The sequence below is a fragment of the Notothenia rossii genome (genome assembly GCF_949606895.1).
Source record: "Notothenia rossii genome assembly, chromosome: 4".
NCBI lineage: Eukaryota > Metazoa > Chordata > Actinopteri > Perciformes > Nototheniidae > Notothenia > Notothenia rossii.
The window spans coordinates 21,821,390-21,843,346 of record NC_136902.1 but is presented as its reverse complement, the minus strand read 5'-3'; the positions used below and the strand labels follow the sequence as shown (position 1 = coordinate 21,843,346).

The window sequence follows — 21,957 nt, the reverse complement described above, 5'->3', positions numbered from 1 at the left end:
CTGCTACCTCCGCGACCCGACCACGGATAAGCGGGAGAAGATGGAGATGTTCCTGCCTCTGGCAGTTTCCAGGTTTCAAGATAAGCAGCTCTCCAATAAGAAGGATATTGAATTTGATATCTGCAGACCTTTATTTTTAAGTTTCCTGTGCATCATCCATAAAGCTCAGCAAACTGTCAGGCAGAATCCAATAAATATCACATTGTGACACTTTAAAAAGAAAGAGGAGAATAATATGTTTGTTTAGCAAAACAAAACAGTAAAACTGCAATGAGAATATAAAAGTACAGTCTAAAAACATTTTTGAAATAGTTGTTGTGGTCGTCTATGAGTTTGTACCAAAAGTAACCTAAGTGTTTGCCTAAACAGCAACACGACAGTTACAAGTTTAGTGAAACCCAAGAAAGATGTAAACAAAATTAGGCTAGATTCAATATTGTAATGACAAAATCGTGGTTTTTCGATTCTACAGACAGCATTAAGTTACCCAATGTCTGACGTCAGAGGCTCGTCATTAATTAAAGAGGTGAGGGAGCTGTCCAGGGTGCTGCTCGTGAGCCAGGTATTTCAATGCAGAGCAGCCACATCATCAGGTGTGTCTGTGTGTGTCTTTGTGTCTTTGGGTGTAACACGTTTAAAGACTCAGGACAAGTGGATTTAGTTACATTGGTGAGAAAATGTTCACAGAAGACTATTTAAGAGACATTTAAGAGAAGCTCGCAAACATGGATCTGCTTCCTGCCCAGGAGGCTGCTAAAATCTACCACACTAACTATGTGAGAAACTCTCGAGCCATCGGCGTGATGTGGGCCGTGTTCACCATCTGCTTCGTCATCATCACCATGGTGGTCTTCATCCAGCCGTACTGGATCGGGGACAGCGTGAATACTCCGCAGGCCGGGTACTTCGGCCTCTTCCACTATTGCATCGGGAACGCGCTCACCTCGGAGCTCGTGTGCAAAGGCAGCGTGCTGGACTTCGCCTCCATCCCTTCTCCGGCCTTCAGGACCGCCTTGTTTTTCGTGGGGACCTCCATGCTGCTGATTGTGGGCACCATGGTCTGCTTCAGCTTGTTCTTCTTCTGCAACGCCGGGAACGTGTACAAGATCTGCGCGTGGATGCAGTTGGCCTCAGGTGAGGTGAAACTGGCCTCAAGTCCTGTAGTTATAATAATTAGTTGTGATAGAGGTGCTAAGTAACATATTTTCTTTATCGAGAAATAGTAGCAGCACTTAAGTGTATAGGCTACAAAATGTAACAAGGCTTGCACTCAATCATAAAACATCAAAACATACTTTAAGTACCAACATTAAGCACAATGATCCATTACGTAAATATATGAACTGTAATTTTTGATGCATTGAGGTGTTGATAACTTTAATGTTGCACCTGCTAAAGCTGGAGCTGTGTGTTGAACTTTTTCTGTAAAATGCACAAAAGGATAAATGAAGCTATGCCAACCTGCAGTAATACATGATCAAATATGTTGTTGATCAGGCTATATTTTGTATTATTATTGTAAATCTTTTAAGTAACTCAAGCTCAATATAAGTAGTGGAGTAAAAACTGTAATATATGCAATTCTGTCCATCAGGGTTAATGAAACAACAATCCTTTTGTACAATGATCAGGTAACACAATTACATTTGTGTTAGTTATACTTTGCTTGTACTTTTTGAATGCAGAACCTATATTTTTGTTCCTATTTATTATGATTACATTTTACTTATCCCTGAAATATCTTCAGATTATTGTTGTGCTTGTACAGACATACAGTATAGTACCAAAAAGTGTATTGATGAATGCTTTGAGAGGCTTTTGCTTTTCATATTCAGAGTTAAGGTCTAAGGTCACATAGTCCATGATGAATTCTAAGATATTCCACCACTTTTAATACTATATAAAACCATAGTTGCTTTAGTTTCAGCATCTTGTTATCCATATCAAGACCACATTCTGACATGAAAGGACACATTCGATAAAACCTTTCAAAGCTTTACTAAAGTTAAGCACCTGAACACCATAACTCTGGAAAGCATCAGTGGGTCTAAACTAAAGGATGAGTGAGGGTAGTCTTACGAGTGTGAGCTGATGAACTCGTCTTCTCACCTCTCTGGTTTCACGGAGGTGTGTGTGTGTGTACTGGATGTGTTGTTCTGCACAGTGAAGCCAATAAGGGGTCGCGTTTCGAACTCTGACACCTCTGATGGAGGATTGGTTACATGTAACAAGATCAGGTGTTGCTGTTGTTAACTGATCTAAACTCACACCTCAAACACGCCGGGGACTAGGAAACAAGCCACATTAAGTATTATCAGAAATATTAACAAAATATCTGTAAAGAATCAAAAGTAAAATTACTTTTTTAAACTCCTAAACTGTCAGCAAACTCTATAACATTGTTGCATTTTTCAAAACTGATGGAGCAATGTGTTAGCACAATTAACAGAGCTATAGAAAGTGTCAGGGTAGAGTCAAGCAGGCAGGACCCAAACGCAGATTTAAACAGAAAAATCCTTTATTTCAAGGCTAAACGTCAAAAACAGATAAAAACTAGGGCCCCCAGGTTGGGTGGAGGGGGTCTGGAGGACGGGTTTTGGGCTGACAGCCCAGGAGCACAGCGGAGGACCCGGAAGGGATCTCGGGCGGACGGTCCGGGGGCAAGGCAGAGTCCATGGTGGGGGTCTCGGGCGGACGGCCCGGGGGCAAGGCAGAGTCCATGGTGGGGGTCTCGGGCGGATGGCCCGGGGGCAAGGCAGAGTCCATGGAGGGGGTCTCGGGCGGACGGCCCGGGGGCAAGGCAGAGTCCATGGAGGGGCGAAGACCAGAGCGGGCGAACCCAGGGGGCCGAGCATGAGGGCGAAGGCCGCGGCACTCAGGAGGCCGGGCTCGAGGGCGAAGCAGGCGGCGACGGAACAACTCCGGAGGACGGGCAGGACCCGGTGTCGGCCGGACAGGAACCGGATCCGGTGGGACAGACTTCGGCAGGATCCCCCACGGAAGAGGACCAGGAGTTGGCCGGACCCCCGGCGAGACAGGTGACGGCGGGACCTCCAACGGAACAAGACATGGGATTGGCAGGACCCCCAGCGGAAGAGTAGTCGGCGAGACCCAACGGAACAGGACATGGAGCTGGCAGGACCCCCAGCGGAACCTCCAACGGCACAGGACACAGGGTTGGCAGGACCCCCGGCAGAAGAGTAGTCGGTGGGGCATCCAACGGCACAGGACACAGGGTTGGCAGGACCCCCGGCAGAAGAGTAATCGGTGGGGCTTCCAACGGCACAGGACACAGGGTTGGCAGGACCCCCGGCAGAAGAACAGTCGGCGGGACCCCCAATGGGACATGACATGGAGTTGGCAGGACCCCCGGCAGAAGAGTAGTCGGCGGAACCCCCAACGGGACAGGACACAGGGTTGGCAGGACCCCCGGTAGAAGAGTAGTCGGCGGGACTTCCAACGGCACAGGACATAGGGTTGGCAGGACCTCCGGCAGAAGAATCGTCGGCGGGGCCTCCAACGGCACAGGACATAGGGTAGGGACTTGAGAGGGGACTCGAGAGGTGACTCGAGAGGGAACTCGAGAGGGGACTAGAGTAGGGACTAGAGTTGGGACTAGAGTTGGGACTAGAGATGGGACTAGAGATGGGACTAGAGATGGGACTAGAGTTGGGACTAGAGATGGGACTAGAGATGGGACTAGAGATGGGACTTGAGTAGGGACTGGAGGAGGCACTAGAGGAGTGACTATGGCTGCTGGGGCCAGGACTGAGGCTGGAACCATGACTCTTGGGGCTCGGGCTGCTAGTCTGGCCTTGTGACTCCTTCTCTTAGGAGCCTTTTGGAGTCTCCGTGGACCTCCAAAAGCCAGACGAGTTCCAGAGAACGGCTCCTGGAATGGAGCAGGAACTGGGGAAGAAGCAGAGGTTGACTCCAGACGGAACACGCCGAGACGTATGGTGTCAGGTTGGGAATTGGGAGGCAGGGGGCTAGCATGCCTGGGGCTAGCAGGCCGGGAAACACATGTCGGGAGGATATCCATCATCCAGCCAGGTAAGAACTTCACAAGACATGGTTTCTCTTTTGCTATCTGGTGCGCCTCTGCCTGAGCAGCCTCTTTCTGCTCAACACTGGACGCTCCCCTCCACCTACCATAGCAGAAAGCCAAAGAATAGGTACATTTATGTAGTTCCACCTCAAATGGATCATCTGCTGGGTCCATCTTGGTTGGTTTCTTCTGTCAGGGTAGAGTGAAGCAGGCAGGACCCAAACGCAGATTTAAACAGAAAAATCCTTTATTTCAAGGATAAACGTCAGAAACAGATCACTACCCCGTGACACAGTCAAAGACACACAAGAAACCAACAATGACAGACAGCAAAAACAGAACTTAAATACACACAAGACTAATAAACTAAACAAGAGACAGGTGAGGAGGGAGCAGAAAACACAAACCGCCAATAAACATGAAAGAAGAAGAAGAAGAAGAAGAAGAAGAAGAAGAGGAGAGAACACAAGGGCAACAGGTGAACACAACCAAGTAAACAGGTAGGAGGGAACCGGTAGGAGGGAACAGGTAGGAGGGAACACACACAGATCGGAAACAATAGACAGATCTAGACAAGACAAACACAACACAGACAGATCGTGACAGAAAGAAGATAATAAACAGAGTTTGTTCCATGAATTTGTGTATGTATAAAGAAAACTTTTCTCTAATCTTTGCATTCTGTGAAATAATAGATCATTTCTGCTCTTTGTGCTTCAGTTATTGAAACAAAACCATCTGATAAGTTTCAGAAATATGTATTTTTGGTCTGCTCTCATAGACACCTGAAGGCCCGAACAGACACTGTTACAATCAAATGTGTTTTAATGTAAAAATAACTTTTAACTAAACATTTTTAAGTCAATGTGGTGGATTTAAAAATACAGCAAATGAAATATAGGGGTGTGTATGAACTTTAAATACAAACTATTACAAGGAAATTCCCAAGTAAAATACAAGTACCCTACCTCAACATTCAGGTTTGTATCTAAATCCATAAAGTAACTGTGCAAAGCTCAGAGGACACTTTAGCCAATGAAGAGCATTTAACATTTAGGAACTTTCCTAACAGTACATCATGCAAACGGCCCCGCTGAGCATCATTTGCTGCTGCGCCATAAATAAATGAAACCTTTGCACTTTATGGGGCTACGTTTGGCCTTATTCTGCACAGGGGGCTCAGAAGAACTTCTTTAAAATGATTTTTGCAAAGTGAGAGCACTCAAGGGGTAATTACTGCAAGGCTGCACCTTTTCACTGTCCGTCTTCCCCCGCAGCCCTGCTGTTGGTGATGGGCTGCATGATCTACCCGGACGGCTGGGACTCTCCGGAGGTGAAGAGGATGTGTGGCCAGAAGACGGATAAGTACAGCCTGGGGAATTGCACGGTGCGCTGGGCCTACATCCTGGCCATCATCAGCATCCTGGACGCCCTCCTCCTGGCGCTCCTGTCCTTCACACTGGGAAACAGGCAGGACAAACTGCTGCCAGACGACTTCGAGGTGCAGGGAGGAGCAGGTAATAAAAACAGATGAAGATTGTGGGGGGAAAAGCTTAGTTTGGGATGTGGGAATTCTGTGTTGAAGGCCTTTTACCATTGGTAGAAGATGTGATCTTTTAATAAGGTAAAATAAGTATATCCACAACAAGATAGAAAACTCTTACAATTAAATGTTCTGCATTCGGAATCGTACTTAGCAAAAAGTACTTCATTTAGCATTTAGATATAGCCTACCTAGAGAACCAAAGGTACAATGTTTCCCTCTGAGATAGTGAATAGAAGTATAAAGGAGCAACACATGGAAATACTTTAGTTAGTACCTAAAGGTAATTTAGTTTATTGCTTGTGTAAATAATATACTTAGTTACATATTACAAGCACACAATACATTTTTTATGCTGCTTCAAATATTTTGAACTTAATTAAGTTAATTTAATTAAGCTTTCTAAATATTAGCTGACTTGGTTAGTACTGTGAGTCAGTTGTAAACTAATTGGGAGGCAATAAAGTCAGAATGTCTTTAATCCAATAAATAAAGAATTTCACGAGTGTTTTCCCGCTTTTTCAGCAAACCCCTGATGAACACGGACGCTGAGGACGGCAGTGTGATGCGGATGCAATGAACAAGCATAGACTGCATTAGATGACCTTTTCTTTACTGAAATCTAGCTGTCAGTTCACTGCTTTACAAACAAGACAACAGTAAGCGTTGTAATTCTGTTCCTGATGTGCAACAGCTAATAAACAAGCTCGACACACTCACTTTGTATTGTATGAACGTCTGTTTTTATTGTATGGTGTGTAAATTGACAGTTTACACAAAGTCTATGTTCTTGAATCTGACACTAAAGTTTGTTTTGACCTAAGCTCAATAGATACATAGGTTACTTTGATATGATCAATTTGGGACACCATTACATAACATCAGGTCTCACCATGTCTATGGTAAAAACAGTGACATTATTAAACAGTTGGCCATACATACGACTGAACTCGAACACTTCTTCCATATGCTTTATTAAAACACAGCTACCTAGCTAAATAATTTTAGCTAAGATATAAGATTTGTTAAAAACTGTACATAACTGTAATATACATAAAGGCAAACTCTTTGGTACATATATATACACTTTATTTTTCCTCTAAATTGGGCTTCTTAACGTGTTGTCTTGTTGAAACCTTTAAAACACTATATTCCTGAATTGTAAGAGTTGTATGAGAATACCAGCCTCCCATGGGAATGAAAGACCTTTTATTATAATTAACTAACCTCACTAAGTACCAGGTGACAATGGATTTGTTAGGGCTAAATAACATGACCTACATTATCAGACAGTGGATGTCTCAGTGAGAAACCACAGTCAGCGTAAATGTTAGCCCAGTGTGCAACTTCCTACGCCTACTTTACAAATACAAAATGTATACCTTACATGTGTAATATAAGATAAACTTATTCATAAAAAAAACAACACAGCACTAATGAGAATGCACAAGAAAAGAAGAGACAGCAAATCATTTTAAGGGGACAGAATGAGAGGCTACATATCCTTAATTTGTTTGGGTTTTAGTGCAGGAGTGTAACAAGGATGAGTCACTAGCAGTACAATAACAGGATTGCTTAGTTGGGTGGAGGAACGGAGCACAGCAGGTTGGAGCCGACATGACCACAAAGTAATATTATCCACTGAAGTCCTAACGTCATCACACCGAGAGAAGAACCAACAAATACAAAGCAAACATACACAGAAGCATTAGTTCAATAACAACAACATAAGAAATCCAAAAACAACGGAAAAAAGAGAAATAAATATTCATTTGATATGCCCAAACTGGAAAGTGATCTGTTGCAGTCTCTGGAGAGAGTGGGAGGAGGGGGGAGGTGCAGTGGCTGGAGGTGTCCACTAGAGGGTGAGCCAGGGGTGACGCAGGCACTCTGCGGCCGTGGCTCTCTTCTCTGGGATCAGATCCAGCATGGGAAGCAGGAAGTCGGTGAAGCACTCAGCTTCTTCACGGGGCCACTCGTATTTGTCCACCAGCACCTCCATGAGCCCCCAGGGCTTCAGCTTGGTGATGTGTTTCAAATCCCCTGCAGAGCAACACAAACACATCAGAGAGCCACGCAGGAACACAGCACTATCCCCATTTCACATTCATATTGAAAACACATTTGAACATCGAGTTATGAATAAATTTCATATTTTATTAGCTGTCAATAGTCAGAGGTAGGAGAAGTACTCAGTTCTTGTACTTGAGTAAAAGTAGAAGCACCAGAGTGTAGGAATACTCTGTTACAAGTAAAAGTCCTTCATTCAAATATAAAATGTTACTCAAGTAAAAGTAGAAAAGTATTGGCATCAAAATATACTTAAAGTAGTTATTGTGGAGATTGGTCCATTTCAGAATAATACATATGATATGTTTTATAATTATTGATCATTAAATTGTTATCAAAGCTGGTAAAAGTGCAGCTAGTTGTAATGACTTTTGTAGGGTAGCTTGTGAATTTACTCCAGGTGTAACTTAAGTCTGATTTAAGAGATGATTATCATTCATCCAAATCGGTAAAGTAACTAAAGGTATTAAACACATGTAGTGGAGTAGAAGTACACCACTTACCTCTGAATTATATTGAAGTACAAAGTAGCATAACATGGAAATACTCAAGTAGAGTACAAGTATTTTAAAATGGTACTTAAGTACAATACTTGAGTAAATGTACTTAGTTACTTCCCACCTCTGTATACAGAGATATATCAATGTTGTAAATGTCTTAACAATGAAAGAAACCTCTCAAAATGTCAGAGAACATATGTGTACAAATACTAAAGTGGCTCTTGGGCATGATCTTTACGACATGCAGGCAGATACCTTTCTCTAATCTGGACGCTGATGGTTCTTTGTTTTACCTTTTTTGGTGAAAAAATCCTTGGAATATTTGCCGGACATTATGAGTTTGCGTGGGACAGTCCCCAGCAGCTCAATGATCAGCGCTATATGGTCTACACGGCAGACGATTGCAAAGAAAAGAGGAACAAGACAGACAAGACACACAACAGATTCGTCAGACGGTGTCCTGGCAACAGGCCCGCTCTGGGTGTGGGTGGAGGGCTGAGGGAGGGAGGGGTCAGGCTCACAGCACTACCACGTGTATACAGTATTTGGGCCAGATTGTGGAAGAGGCCGGGGTGCACTGACCTCCAGATAGAAATCAAACATGGCCAGCAGACATTAAAAGAGCTGTACATTCTTTAACTTCTCCATTTCAGCGTGTCAATAATCTATAGCTTCAGCTTTTTTACTGCAGGCAATCCAACTTACTAACCAAATTCCCATATTGCCTGGGAAAAATGATACACCTTGCCTAGAAGAAAATACTCATTCTGAAATGTTTATTCTTCCTTACAAATTCAGTTGCCCATATTAGGTTATGGCAGTGTTTTCTAAAATACACCACTAGTTTATACCAGTTTTATCTTTTGTGTGTTAATAGATTGTCTTGCTCCAAATGGTTACCTGGACAAGACCCTGTGCCATAGTGGGCGGCAGCTGGGAGGGGTTGCAGGCCTAGAGATTAGGATTCAGAGAAAAGCCCTCTAACAGCCATCTGCCCTGCAAAATGGCTCCTGAACGTGACCGACTGTCAAACTATTTCAGGCCAGGGATCCCTTTAGATAAGATCGTTTACCAAGAGTCTTCCATGATGTTAACAGTGTTATAAAGGCGTATGAACACTTGCACTTATGGATGCCACTTTATTCTCTGAAATACCCTGAAAGGTCATTTCATACACACTTCAGGCCTGTAAATAAGGGAAACACTTCAAGCAAATGACTCCCCCTTGTGGTCATGAGAATTACCCGTCTGAACATCAATACAGCACCGAGTATCCAGCCAAGGCATCTGGCTACAACCGAGGAGGTACCGAGTGTAGCTCTGCCAGGCAATCTTTGGCTAAACTACTGAAACTTGAATCGATGTCTGATGTCCATTCCAAAGTTAAATGTATTGGTCTGTGTTTATTTCTATTGGCCTTCTCACTCCAACAGCTTTGGTAGGTGTGCTGACAAGACCCTTCCCCCTTCACCTGTCATCCACTTCTCCCAGAGCGAGCCACAAACAGAGGGGTTTCGTACCTCTCTTGGTGAAGTATTCCTGTGAGTATTTCCCACTCAGGGCATAGTGACGAGGGATTTTACCGAGCAACTCAATCATGAGAGCAAGATGGTCTAGAAATGAGGCACATCAGAGGAGGAGAGACAGAGAGTCATAGGGGAACAGTTTGGAGAGAGGAGGAAATGGAAAATGGGAGAGGGGGTAGGAGAGAAATGTCAAACAGCCATGTCGAACAATGCATTAGGAACAATGGATGATGACAGCCTCATATCAAAAGCAGCACATTCGCCTATTCACATCACAAGCTAGTGCTACAAACTTTAAAACACATGTAGGCCGTTCACTTTCATGTCGGAAAAACAACTATTGAACTGAATAATGATAATGAAGTACAGCCAAGTAAAAACACACCAAGACTTGTACAACAGACTCTGGTTCAGTCTGAGGGATTAGTAGAGCATTGGAAGAATATGAAGCAATAACGTGTGTTCATGTTGGGTGAGAAAGCAGATTCACAGCTGCAGGGCAAGTGCCAATGAACTAAAAGGTTGAATCATACCTAACATGCCTGGGCTAGATCGAGTCAGCACAGAAACATCAAGTTGAGCGTCAGCCAACATCAACATACAGAAAGCGTGATGACAACATGACACATGGAGAGTGGGGAGGAGGAGATGAAGAAAAGATGAGCAAGGGAAGGACAGATGGCCCCGTCTCCAGTGCAGCGAAAGTGTGGTTTTAAGTGTTAGAGAGGAAATAAACACAGGAATGCTGGCACTCATCATCACGTCATTCCCATTAGAAGCTTCTGAATCTCAAATCACTGTAATGGAGTACGTCGTTTAAGTGTTAACACTGTGGAGAAAGCAACTTATTATGCTAAGTGCACAATAACTTGGAGTAAAGGCCCCAGCAGCTTACCATGCTTACTGTGAAAATCTTATGAGAATTGAGAATATGATGACAATGAAACACCAATGAAGGCCAATTGTACAGAAAACACCTCAGGAAGCTTTTCACAGAAGCAATACATGTTAAAAGTGACCCACAGTACTGGGGCTGTACCGAATGTATTTTTTATTCATTCAAGGTTAATTAATCTTCCTTTGTATTTGAAAGGCTGAATGCAAACAACAATGGATTGAAGCAGACTATTACGCAAGATTAAAAAAAACATTGTGTATTGTGGATATGATTACAACACTCTGGAGTTATTGGAGTAATCATACGCAGATATTAGTTTAGCCTGATCTTTATCTGCAATTGTGCAGAAATACCAGATTGAAATTGAAAGATACGCATAAAGAATGTGAAATAATTCGGTACAGCCCTCACCAAAACCAAATATGACTTACCAGTGAAGCATACATATGAGAAATACTACTAAATATAGATCTAATGCTGTGCAGTTATAACTGGATAAAAGGAAAAGGAAGTCCCAGCAATACCTTCATCCCTGGAATAATCTTCCCCAGAATGAGGTTCAAACAAGTAGTCCCCTGTGGCGAGCTCAAAGGCCTGAGGAGACAACACAAACATCATAAACAAATGAAACGCCCTATGTGAAGGGATATATCTACTCCCTAGCAACACCTGCCACACTCTCACATTTCAAGATATATTGGATTTTTTCTCAGGTGTTCAATCAGTGCAATAGTAGTTTTTCATCTCTCACCATGCAGGCAGTGCTCCATACATCGGCCGGTGTGCTGTATCCGGCCCCTATCAGCACCTCTAAGGACCGGTACTGCCTTGTCTGGATGTCTTCTGTAAAGTGCTTGTGCTGAGAAAGAGAAAGAGAGAGAGAGATACAACTTGGATCACTACAACAAATAAACAAAGCGCTGGATGGTTAGGGTATTTCTATTTGGGAGGCTAGATGACACCGCATGTGTCCCTAATCAGGAAATCCCTGAGGTCATTAGCAGTCTACTCACCACCCAGCAGGCGTTTCCCAAGTCTGCAATCTTGACCTTGATCTTGTCTGAATTGAGTGGCTCAAGGGGGTTAACTAGCAGGGATCCTGCCGTTAGCTTGCCTGTGTCAGAGCAGGGAGAGAGACCGAGAGATAAGAATGGTCTTAACATCCAATAAAAGAGCAGCGTAACAATCAATATTTCAAAGTTCACATAAGCTGAGGCTTTTTAAATTCCCAAGGCAGACCAGACAACGAAAAAAATAACTTCTGTGCAATAATAGAACAAATTGAGCTGACTGACCGTCCACATCTTCGGGCCCGTCCTCCCCCTCCTCTTGCAGAATGCTTTGCTTCAGCCCTCTGTCCTCCATCCCAGCAGGAAGGCGTCTCCCATGTAATCCGCTGCTGTGAGCTCCCCTGCCTTCACTGTCCGTGTTCAGCTCCTTGAGATCTGCAGAGTCCACACCGTTGCAGATTAAGTGAACAGGAGACTCCTCGTGTTGCTCCTCGTGTTGCTCCTCGTGTTGCTCCTCCTGACTGGCACATTTTTCTTTGGGCTCTGCGTTGCCATTGTGTTGGTCTTCGTCCCTCCACTGAGACTGCCTCTGTTCCACCGGCACATGGCCGTTACAGTTCACCTCCAACAGCCCCTCTGGTCCCACCCTCATGACATCTGCATTCTCACTGCTCTCTGAAAGCATCAGGAAAAGACGGACGACATTTATCTTCAAACCATCCATACCAAGGATTATATTACCCTAACAACAATATAAACAAATAGAATAAGAAGCACGTATAACTCCTATGATGTCGGCTCTTACCCTCAGTTTCCTCATCTCCTAGCTCCAGATAAGACACCTGTCTGAGAGGAGCGCAGGCCCGTCCCTTTGGAGACTCTGGGTCCTCATCTTCCTCTTCTTCATCGTCTCGTGTCTCTGTGGTCTTTTCCATTTCCTCCAGGTCCAAGATGCACTTTTCCAGAAGCTCTGCCTGACGCTTCTGCTTCTTCTTTAACTTCTTCTTCTTGTTCTTGGACATTTTTACAACCTGTAAGGAATGAACACATTATTGATAGTAGTTGATATAGTATTATATGTGTGAGGAATGTGGGAGGTTGAGGTGCAATGCAAAAAACAAATGGTTGTACCTGTTTTGGAGCAGGCGCTGTGCTTACTGAAAAGGAAATATCAAAAGCGTTAACAAACTGAACTCAGGAGTGTAGATTTGAATATGAAAATGTGTTTGTCTCGTACTTGCTGAGCCGGAGGGAGGAGGCGCCCCGGCCCTCTGCCACTCGGTGGCTTCAGCTGCGAGCTTCCGGACATAAGGCTCATCCACGCTCATCAGGATGTTCTCCGGCTTGATGTCCGTGTGGATGATCTGACACTTTGTGTGCAGGTAGTCCAGGCCTTGAAGCACCTGGGGAAATGATACATTGGGATTGTAGAAGGTTAACTGTACTCTGTAAATGAACAGAGAACTTTCTTTTAAATATTTTAATATCTGTTTTCCCTATGTCACTTTTGGTTTTTACAAAGTTAAAATATGTGGAATAAAAAGCTAATATATACAAGTGCCATATGGGAACAGAAATATGGGCAAATGACAGGTAGAATAATTATATTAAATAAATAATCAAAGCATTCAAAATGAGCAATACTTTGTGGCAATGTCTGTATAATGCATCACTGTTTCTTAATAAGTTACTTGGAAACATAGAATGTTTCACACAAGTTTCCACCCGTCACACGGCCTGGAGGCTACCTCGCTCTCGTTATGGAGCGGAAGCTACATCTGAACCTCTATCAGGAGTCACAGGCATTGAAAAGGAGCAACACTGAGGGGTCTAAAGTTACCTGTCTTATGATGCTCTTCACACACGGCAGGGGCAGGCCCTGGTAATTGGACTTTATTATCCACTTTAATAAGTGATGCCCCAACACCTCGAACACCATGCAGACATCTGAAGATCACAGCAGTTAAGATAAAACAACTGAAGAAAAGTGTTATCTCAACATGTTGTGGCCCTCTGCTTATTTACCTACATGAATGTTGTTAGCATTATTTACACAGCAAACGGACAATGGGTCATGGGAGTGCAAACACTGCCGTGTTGTTGGGGGGTGTCAGGTTACAGCTACAGCTCTGCCTGAGGCATTCAGAGGATCTTACTCAAAGTGTTGTGATGGGGGGGAAGTCTGTTTGGGACACGCAAGTTTCCATTTGGTACACCCATCACCTGTTGTTTACTTTGTTACTTGCACCCTGGCCTGCGTTCACAGCTAAATTTGACACCAGAGAGAAGAATGCTCCTCCCCCTGTCAGAATTCTTCAGATTATGAACTGGCTTAAAGGCCCAGATACACCGGCCAGTCACCTGAGAAGTCGCCGACACCGACTGTTGCGTCGCCGGACTCTCCTGTGTATTTGCCGACTTCGCGCACTGGAACACACCGCAAATCCGAGCCGAGCATGTATGAACTGCGTATGCGTGAGTGGCAATAACTCTCCTTACCAGCAGGCGGCGGTAGTGTGTATTCATCATTCAAAAGAGGCAACAACCGGAAGACAGAGAAGAAGAACAGACTCCGTGATATAAACAAACAACAAATAGCGTTTTTCTTTCCATTTTCACTCTCGCCCATTGAAAACATGAACGAACAGGAGCTCTATAAACCAATGAGGTGAATTAGCTGTCCTTGTGTGTTCCATCTTAAATCATTTGTTTACCTCCCTCACTTCCGTTAACGCTTCTCATGCACTGATTCGCTAGCTGAACAGCCAATCGGTGTTATCCCTTTGTCCCACTTCCAGTGGTGTTCCTGACGCCGATTCAACATGTTGAATCGGCAAGAAAAGGCGTCAGGTCGGGAAAAAAGACCCGACGGTGCGGCGCACACCACTCCGAATAGGGCGTGCCCACGCTCATGTTCGGCCCGACTCCCATTTACTGCAGATTTCGGGCCGGTGTATCTGGGCCTTAAGTCTATTCAGTAGGACGCAATTAAACCGATCACATGAAGACCCCATTTACACAGGAGCACAAACGGACCAAATTCGTTATTAAAAAAGTATTCCGTTCATAAGCATCCGGCTCATTTAACGTGTCCGTTCACACGAAACCACTGGAAACGCTGTAGTACATATGCCGGGCCTGTAAGTGGCGCTGTACTTCTGCCACAAAATACACCAAAAGCAGCGAAGAAGACCCCGAGCATGGTTGCCATGGTTGCCCTTCTGTTTATGCCCCGCGGTGGATTTAGCAACATGTAGTTCAGGTAATTCTCCATGTCCACTTGTTGCTGATGGTTGTGGTAGAGGAGCTGTAGATTTTGCACTAACATCTGTAGCATGGTCAGTAGCAGCAGCAATGGCTACTGACAGTAGCTACTGACCATGCTACAGCAGTGAGCAGCAGAGGTGGGGCTATGGCTTCATCGTTATCAGGAAATGATCGTATAGGGCATACACACTGAGCCATTTGCCCCCAAGAGCGTTCCTTTTGCAGATCTATCCACCTTGGGACCCATTATTGTTTGCGGGGTCCATTTCCACGGTTCCGTTACGGCCTTGTGTGAACGAGAGAAAAGTAACAGATACAACCCGTTTCGTTCTCGTGTAAAGACCGCCTTAAACCAATAAAATACATCCAGGAAGCATCGGTTATATCTGGTTTAAAGGATACGTGTTCCGTTGATACCGGAGATCTTGAAGTCGTCCACCATCTGTACCACCATCTCCCGGTTAGGGTCATTAGGGTCTGAGTTTCTGACCTTGGAACAAAGAGACAAAACAATGTAATCAAAGGATCAACACTGACCAACATTATGCAGGATGATGCAGGATTGGTATGCATTTCTGTGTATGTGATGTGTCATCATGTAATACTACTTGAACATACCAGCCTTTGCCTAGTGTTGTTACACAGTGCTGTATGTGAAGTCACACATTATGTAAAGTCTGTATTGGTTTTCAGTGCGGGAAGGACCCTGTTCCCCTTGTGTTATCATGAAATGGGTCTGATTCGACGTCATCATTTGTGTACAGTTATTGTGCTTCCTAACTCATAAAACCTTCTGTGTGCATTGAACTCACAGATCTGAGGAGTTTGATCTCATCCACTGCGGTCTCAGTGTAGTGCTCTGCGCTCTTCACCACCTTCATTGCAACAAACCTCTTCACCCTGAAACCACAAAGAAAGTGACATTTACTAACAGGAAGCACTGTAAAAGTCGTGCCACAACAGTCTCAGTCAACTGCTCCTAAAACTGTATCCAAATGCAGGCCTCGAAAACAAAACCGTGCAGTAAAGAAATGCACAAAGTGTTTTTCTCGTACTGGACGTCCCAGGCAAGCCACACGGTGGAGAAGTGTCCCCATCCCAGTTTCCGGATAACATGGTATTTTCCGTTGTAAAGGTCTCCCACTTTCACACTGTGGTAGCCACCTGAAGAGGATAAAATGAATTATGGCAAGACGGGTCAGACAGGCTTAAGATAACCGGGTTATTTCAGTTAAATTAAGGCAACACATTGGAAACCTAAACCTTGCAAACTCTTGAGCAGAATATTCTTGAGTGGTAATTCACAATGACTGGGTTCTAGTGTGCAGGTATAAATACTGAGTAGGCAGGGACTCGCCTTTGCAGTAGTCATTGGGGTCCTCCTGCTCCTCATCATCAGAGCCCAGGATCTCCTCAGGTTCCTCGGGTTCCTGCGGCGAGGCTTCTTGCTGGGTCAGCTGTCGAGCTCTGGTAGTGGGTGGTTGTCTGGTGGACAAACACAGGGACAGAAAACATCATAGACTTCACTCAAAAAGGTCCCCGACACATTCTTTCCTGCCTGAAAGACAGAAGCTGAGACAAAGATGGTTGATTTGTATCTGCTAAACAACACAATGCACATAAAAGCAATAGCTTGCACATAAAAGAGACTATAAGCTACAACTTCAGCTATAAGAAGAAAACGAAGATTTTTCAGGTGGACCTGGCTTTGAACTGTTGAAGATGATTAATTGTTGCATTTCCACATCTATATATTGTTTATGCGGAAGATGTGTTCTCAAACCCTTCCTTCTGCAACAGATCCTCACCCCTCTTTCCACAGCTATCACACACACACAAATATCTGAAATATTAAAAGAGATATTTGCTGCAGGGCATATTTGTTCTTAATGCAACGCTATGCAGTTGTCAACACGTCTAAAAAAGATTGGCTGTAGTAAATCTTAACATAGTCCTATTTTAGGTTAAGTGTACACTGCAACTTTCCTGTTGAGGAAAATATAAAGCCATGTTGGATCAGGACCTCAGTTCTAGGTATTAATAGATTCTCTTTAACAAATTACCATACATATTTATATACAGTGGGGCAAAAAAGTATTTAGTCAGTCACCAATTGTGCAAGTTCTCCAACTTAAAAAGATGAGGCCTGTAATTTTCATCCTAGGTATACCTCAACTATGAGAGACAGAATGAGAAAAAAAAAAGATCCAGGAAATCACATTGTCTGATTTTTAAAGATTTTATTTGCAAATTATGGTTGAAAATAAGTATTTGGTCACCTACAAACAAACAAGATTTCTGGCTCTCACAGACCTGTAACTTCTTCTTTAAGAGCCTCCTCTTTCCTCCACTTGTTAACTGTATTAATGGCACCTGTTTGAACTCGTTATCAGTATAAAAGAAACCTGTCCACAACCTCAAACAGTCACACTCCAAACTCCACTATGCCAAGACCAAAGAGCTGTCAAAGGACACGAGAAACAAAATTGTAGACCTGCACCAGGCTGGGAAGACTGAATCTGCAATAGGTAAGCAGCTTGGTGTGAAGAAATCAACTTTGGGAGCAATTATTAGAAAATGGAAGACATACAAGACCACTGATAATCTCCCTCGATCTGGGGCTCCACCCAAGATCTCCCCCCGTGGGGTCAAAATGATCACAAGAACGGTGAGCGAAAATCCCAGAACCACACGGGGGGACCTATTCAATGGCCTGCAGAGAGCTGGGACCAAAGTAACAAAGGCTACCATCAGTAACACACTACGCCGCCAGGGACTCAAATCCTGCAGTGCCAGACGTGTCCCCCTGCTTAAGCCAGTACATGTCCAGGCCCGTCTGAAGTTTGCTAGAGAGCATTTAGATGATCCAGAAGAGGATTGGGAGAATGTCATATGGTCAGATGAAACCAAAATAGAACTTTTTGCTAAAAACTCAACGAGACGTGTTTGGAGGAGAAAGAATGCTGAGTTGCATCCAAAGAACACCATACCTACTGTGAAACATGGGGGTGGAAACATCATGCTTTGGGGCTGTTTTTCTGCAAAGGGACCAGGACGACTGATCCGTGTAAAGGAAAGAATGAATGGGGCCATCTATCGTGAGATTTTGAGTGACAACCTCCTTCCATCAGCAAGGGCATTGAAGATGAAACGTGGCTGGGTCTTTCAGCATGACAAGGATCCCAAACACACCGCCCGGGCAACGAAGGAGTGGCTTCGTAAGAAGCATTTCAAGGTCCTGGAGTGGCCTAGCCAGTCTCCAGATCTCAACCCCATAGAAAATCTTTGGAGGGAGTTGAAAGTCTGTGTTGCCCAGCGTCAGCCCCAAAACATCACTGCTCTAGAGGAGATCTGCATGGAGGAATGGGCCAAAATACCAGCAACAGTGTGTGAAAACCTTGTGAAGACTTACAGAAAACTTTTGACCTCTGTCATTGCCAACAAAGGGTATATAACAAAGTATTGAGATGAGCTTTTGTTATTGACCAAATACTTATTTTCCACCATCATTTGCAAATAAATTCTTTAAAAATCAGACAATGTGATTTTCTGCATTTTGTTTTTCTCATTTTGTCTCTCATAGTTGAGGTATACCTAGGATGAAAATTACAGGCCTCTCTCATCTTTTTAAGTGGGAGAACTTGCACAATTAGTGGCTGACTAAATACATTTTTGCCCCACTGTATATGCATCATAATTCAAAAGAGATTAGGGTACAAGCCTGTGTGTCAAGCAATTATAAATCTCAATTATTGTGTAATTATGTCGGTTTGAAAGATGGGAGAGACTAAGTAGATCTAGAGGAATACATAGAAGACTGAACAAATGTGGTTAGTAAAGCTAGGCTGGGGATCGTACTTTAGAAAATGTTTTGGAAATTCTCTCCACATCCTAAAAGCAAACCCTAAATCAAAAGCACAGACAAAAAATAGAATAATCTGGTATCTGTGTTGTAGGACTGAAATACGATCTGCTTGCCTACTGACCCAAGCTGCAGGTCAATCTCTCTGGCTTCTCAAAGGTTTTCTCAGTGCTTTAATAAAAGACCTTTTAGAATTAAACTCAACATGTGGGGGATTTAACTTAGTACCTGAAAAAAACCGCGAGGTACGTGTTAGTACACAATAAATGTGTTTGCATTAAGCAAATTAATGAAAATCTCTACATATTAAATATTTTGATTTTAATAACAGTGTATTGATCCAGTAGTATATATTTTGAAAATATAAAAATGGATATTTGGGAAGGGGAATGTTTGTTTATGAGTTGCATTTCTCATTTGAAGTTTCATTAATTAGGTCATACAACTCTTTAAAAATATAACAGTAATGGCTTTCGAACCAATCCAAATAAAGTGTTTTTCACAGCGTATGTGAATGAAAATCCAGAAAATCTAAAAAACAAAATGAATTCAGTCTCACATTGGCATGTTAGCAATTTGTTTATGTATTTATGTATAACAATCCATAACCTTTGTGTGCTAACAGTTCAGTTCCTAATTTAATCTTGAAAGCCAAACAGCCTGATGTTACCTCCTCCACAGAGCAGATTAAGGCTGCTCATCACCACAGGAGCCAAGAGATCTTAGGTCACATTCTAATTAATTCCTAAACGGTCATTATTGTCTCGTCTCCATGTAAACTGAATACTACTTATTCACGTCTGGCAAAATAATTTGAAGCACAGCGATGTTAAAGCATGTTGCAAGTACTAATATATTCCAACTGAATTGTAACTGCTATTTGTTTTATTTGAAATGCATTCATTCATTCATTAATCCTGCATTGCTTATAATTTATAATACACTTTAAGGAAGCAATCAGAATTTGTACCAATTAATCTTCTCAATTCTCATATTCAGTCAGGGCTCTTTACTGACAATTGAAGAATTAGGATAGGAACCAAAGAAATATCATTACTTGAATTAAACAGCAGTCTAATGTATCATGAAAATAAAAATACTTATGGTGGGTCGTTTGCTAGGGAGCATCAGTTTGGCTGAAAGGTAAACTACGTGTCTAATAATCAAAATGTTGTGATACCTGTTTCAGCCATAAAGATAATGCTGTCAGGACGTGAGTATCTGCATGCAATAGTAGTGCTGATTTCATTCAAACACCATGCTTCGGTGGGCTGATGTGGGCTTCTTCATTCTCTGGTTTTAAATATAGCTCAGGCTGTTATGTAAGTAACACTCCGGAGGATGCCACTGACAGCATGATTATTACATTGTTAGGTACACAAAAACATTAGTATAGGAAATCAACACTTGAGGGGACTATTTTGGGCCCTAATATTATTTTAATGCAATCATTCATAAACTATTTTCATAGCCAGATAGCTTTCAGATGGTTTATTTCAGGGAATGCATACTGCACGTTCTACTTACTATATCATATTAAAATAACTGCACAGATCAATAATGCTAATGCCCTTACTTGAACCCAATGAGAACATGGAAAGCTATAGAATCAAACCAGAGTCCTAGACCTTATTCTTACACCTCTATATTCTTGGATCATGCACGAACCAAAAATAAATTGCAAGCATGCAGTCAAGGCCCTTGTGTCAGTTTCACATGTGAACGTCTGGACCATGTGCATGTGTCCAACTGCAACAAACCACCTCTGACTAAACTGAATTAATGCATGCCTGTATTTAGAAAATAATGATCGACTTTATATGAGGGTTTAAAATAACTCACTTTTTGCTGGTCTTCTTGGCTTTCCCTCTCTTCTTCCTCGCCTGGAGTGCTAGAACTGTCAAAAGAAACCATTGGCCAGTTATCTTGCATTGTCTTGCTGCGGTTTGTTGTCTACTTGACACTCAACACAAAAAAAAGAAGAAAGGATGACAGTGTCTGAGGGAAATGGTACCACTACCTGATCATGATTATACTTATACACCCGGACATTATATACTGAATTATGTCATACATGCGACTACTAACATCTAAATCACAATTGCGGTGCGTCTGTCTAATCGCCGTCTGACGTTACATCCCTAGGCTACCCACATAGGTACCCGTTCCCCTCAAACACTGTAACATTAAGGATAGTACATCAGGAAGTGATTTCACGCTTGTGGCTTATTCACACAATATCAACTGCTAAATATTGTCGGTGTTTTAGTTAGTTGTGTGTAAAGGGAAAGAGCAGGAGAGCTAAACGCAGCTACATAATCCTGACATGTCCCATTGAAGCTAACGCTAATGTCTAGAGAGCTAGCCGCAGCTCCACAGTGCGTGACAGACGCCTTACAATTAAACCCTAAGCAGCGAGGCTAAATTGTACATTTATGACCGCGGGGGAACACACACTGCAGTTTCAACACACACACGGGCTATCATTGCTCTTACGATGTACGGCGTGTCGTTGTGAAGGGTTACCTTTTCTCTCCATGTTGGCTGGACTCGTAGCTTAGCTGTTAGCTACACGACCAGTGATCGAATGTTCCACGCATGCGCACTGGTTCGTTTTGCTCAAGGGGGAGCTTCTCCACCTGAGCACCAGGCAATCTTTTTTATCCTTTTACTACAAGCTGCAGGGCGAAAGTATCTTTAGGACTGCTTATTCTGCTTCCAAATTAGACCAGTCATGCAAGTGCAACATATAACGTTTAAAAGACACATAAACTCACTCCAAGCCTCAAAGAAAAAAAACACATAAGAAAGCGATGCAATGATCGTTTATCTAGCTTTGTATTTTTTAGCAGATGGTCGAATAAATAATGTTATAAGTCTTTATGAATCTATGCACTGTGTGAAGAGTTATATCATTAAAAATAGTATGGAATAAAACGTTTCAAATTTTGATGACATTTCATAACATTTAGCAAGGATACCTTAAGATTGGCAAATAAAAGAATGTGACAAAGCTATGAACTAATAGGGACCTTTTACACTGTCACAATAGTATGGTAATAATATTATCCTATTCTATTTTTTAATTATAACGAAACTTGGCCTTTCTTCTCTGTTATCTCTTGAGTTTATGGCCCGCGTGTGTAGGAACAATACTTTACCTCTGTTAGAGGTTATTATGGTCTATAAACCAAGGTGGAGGATCATTTTAGCATTATGTTGTCAGCATCCTG

General features: G+C 42.9%; 2 protein-coding genes across 6 annotated transcripts; one reads left to right on the top strand and one right to left on the bottom strand.

Moving 5' to 3' along the window:
- Positions 1–725: 725 nt before the first annotated feature.
- On the top strand, positions 726–6,244 carry lhfpl5b (LHFPL tetraspan subfamily member 5b; the record flags this gene model as incomplete). The annotated part of the gene is made up of 3 exons (XM_079677654.1): positions 726–1,134; positions 5,326–5,565; positions 6,117–6,244. The coding sequence occupies 3 exons, from the start codon at positions 726–728 to the stop codon at positions 6,125–6,127; spliced, it is 660 nt and encodes a 219-aa protein (XP_079533780.1). The 3' UTR covers positions 6,128–6,244.
- A 67-nt stretch (positions 6,245–6,311) lies between these two features.
- Positions 6,312–21,386, bottom strand: srpk1a (SRSF protein kinase 1a). 5 transcript variants are annotated; one of them, XM_079677651.1, is made up of 16 exons: positions 21,251–21,386; positions 20,567–20,621; positions 16,220–16,347; positions 15,918–16,026; positions 15,675–15,762; positions 15,265–15,352; positions 13,436–13,542; positions 12,833–12,998; positions 12,727–12,752; positions 12,401–12,626; positions 11,881–12,270; positions 11,599–11,699; positions 11,337–11,444; positions 11,110–11,179; positions 9,682–9,774; positions 6,312–7,634 (listed from the first exon to the last, which is right to left on the bottom strand). In XM_079677651.1, exons 1-16 carry the CDS (start codon positions 21,261–21,263, stop codon positions 7,450–7,452), a joined length of 1,953 nt encoding a protein of 650 aa, XP_079533777.1. In that variant the 5' UTR covers positions 21,264–21,386; the 3' UTR covers positions 6,312–7,449. The 5 variants fall into 5 exon arrangements, with proteins under 5 accessions (XP_079533777.1, XP_079533779.1, XP_079533776.1 ...); XM_079677653.1 differs by lacking the exon at positions 9,682–9,774 and adding an exon at positions 8,455–8,547; XM_079677650.1 differs by lacking the exon at positions 9,682–9,774 and adding an exon at positions 8,455–8,547 and having other exon boundaries at positions 21,221–21,325.
- Between the last annotated feature and the right edge of the window lie 571 nt (positions 21,387–21,957).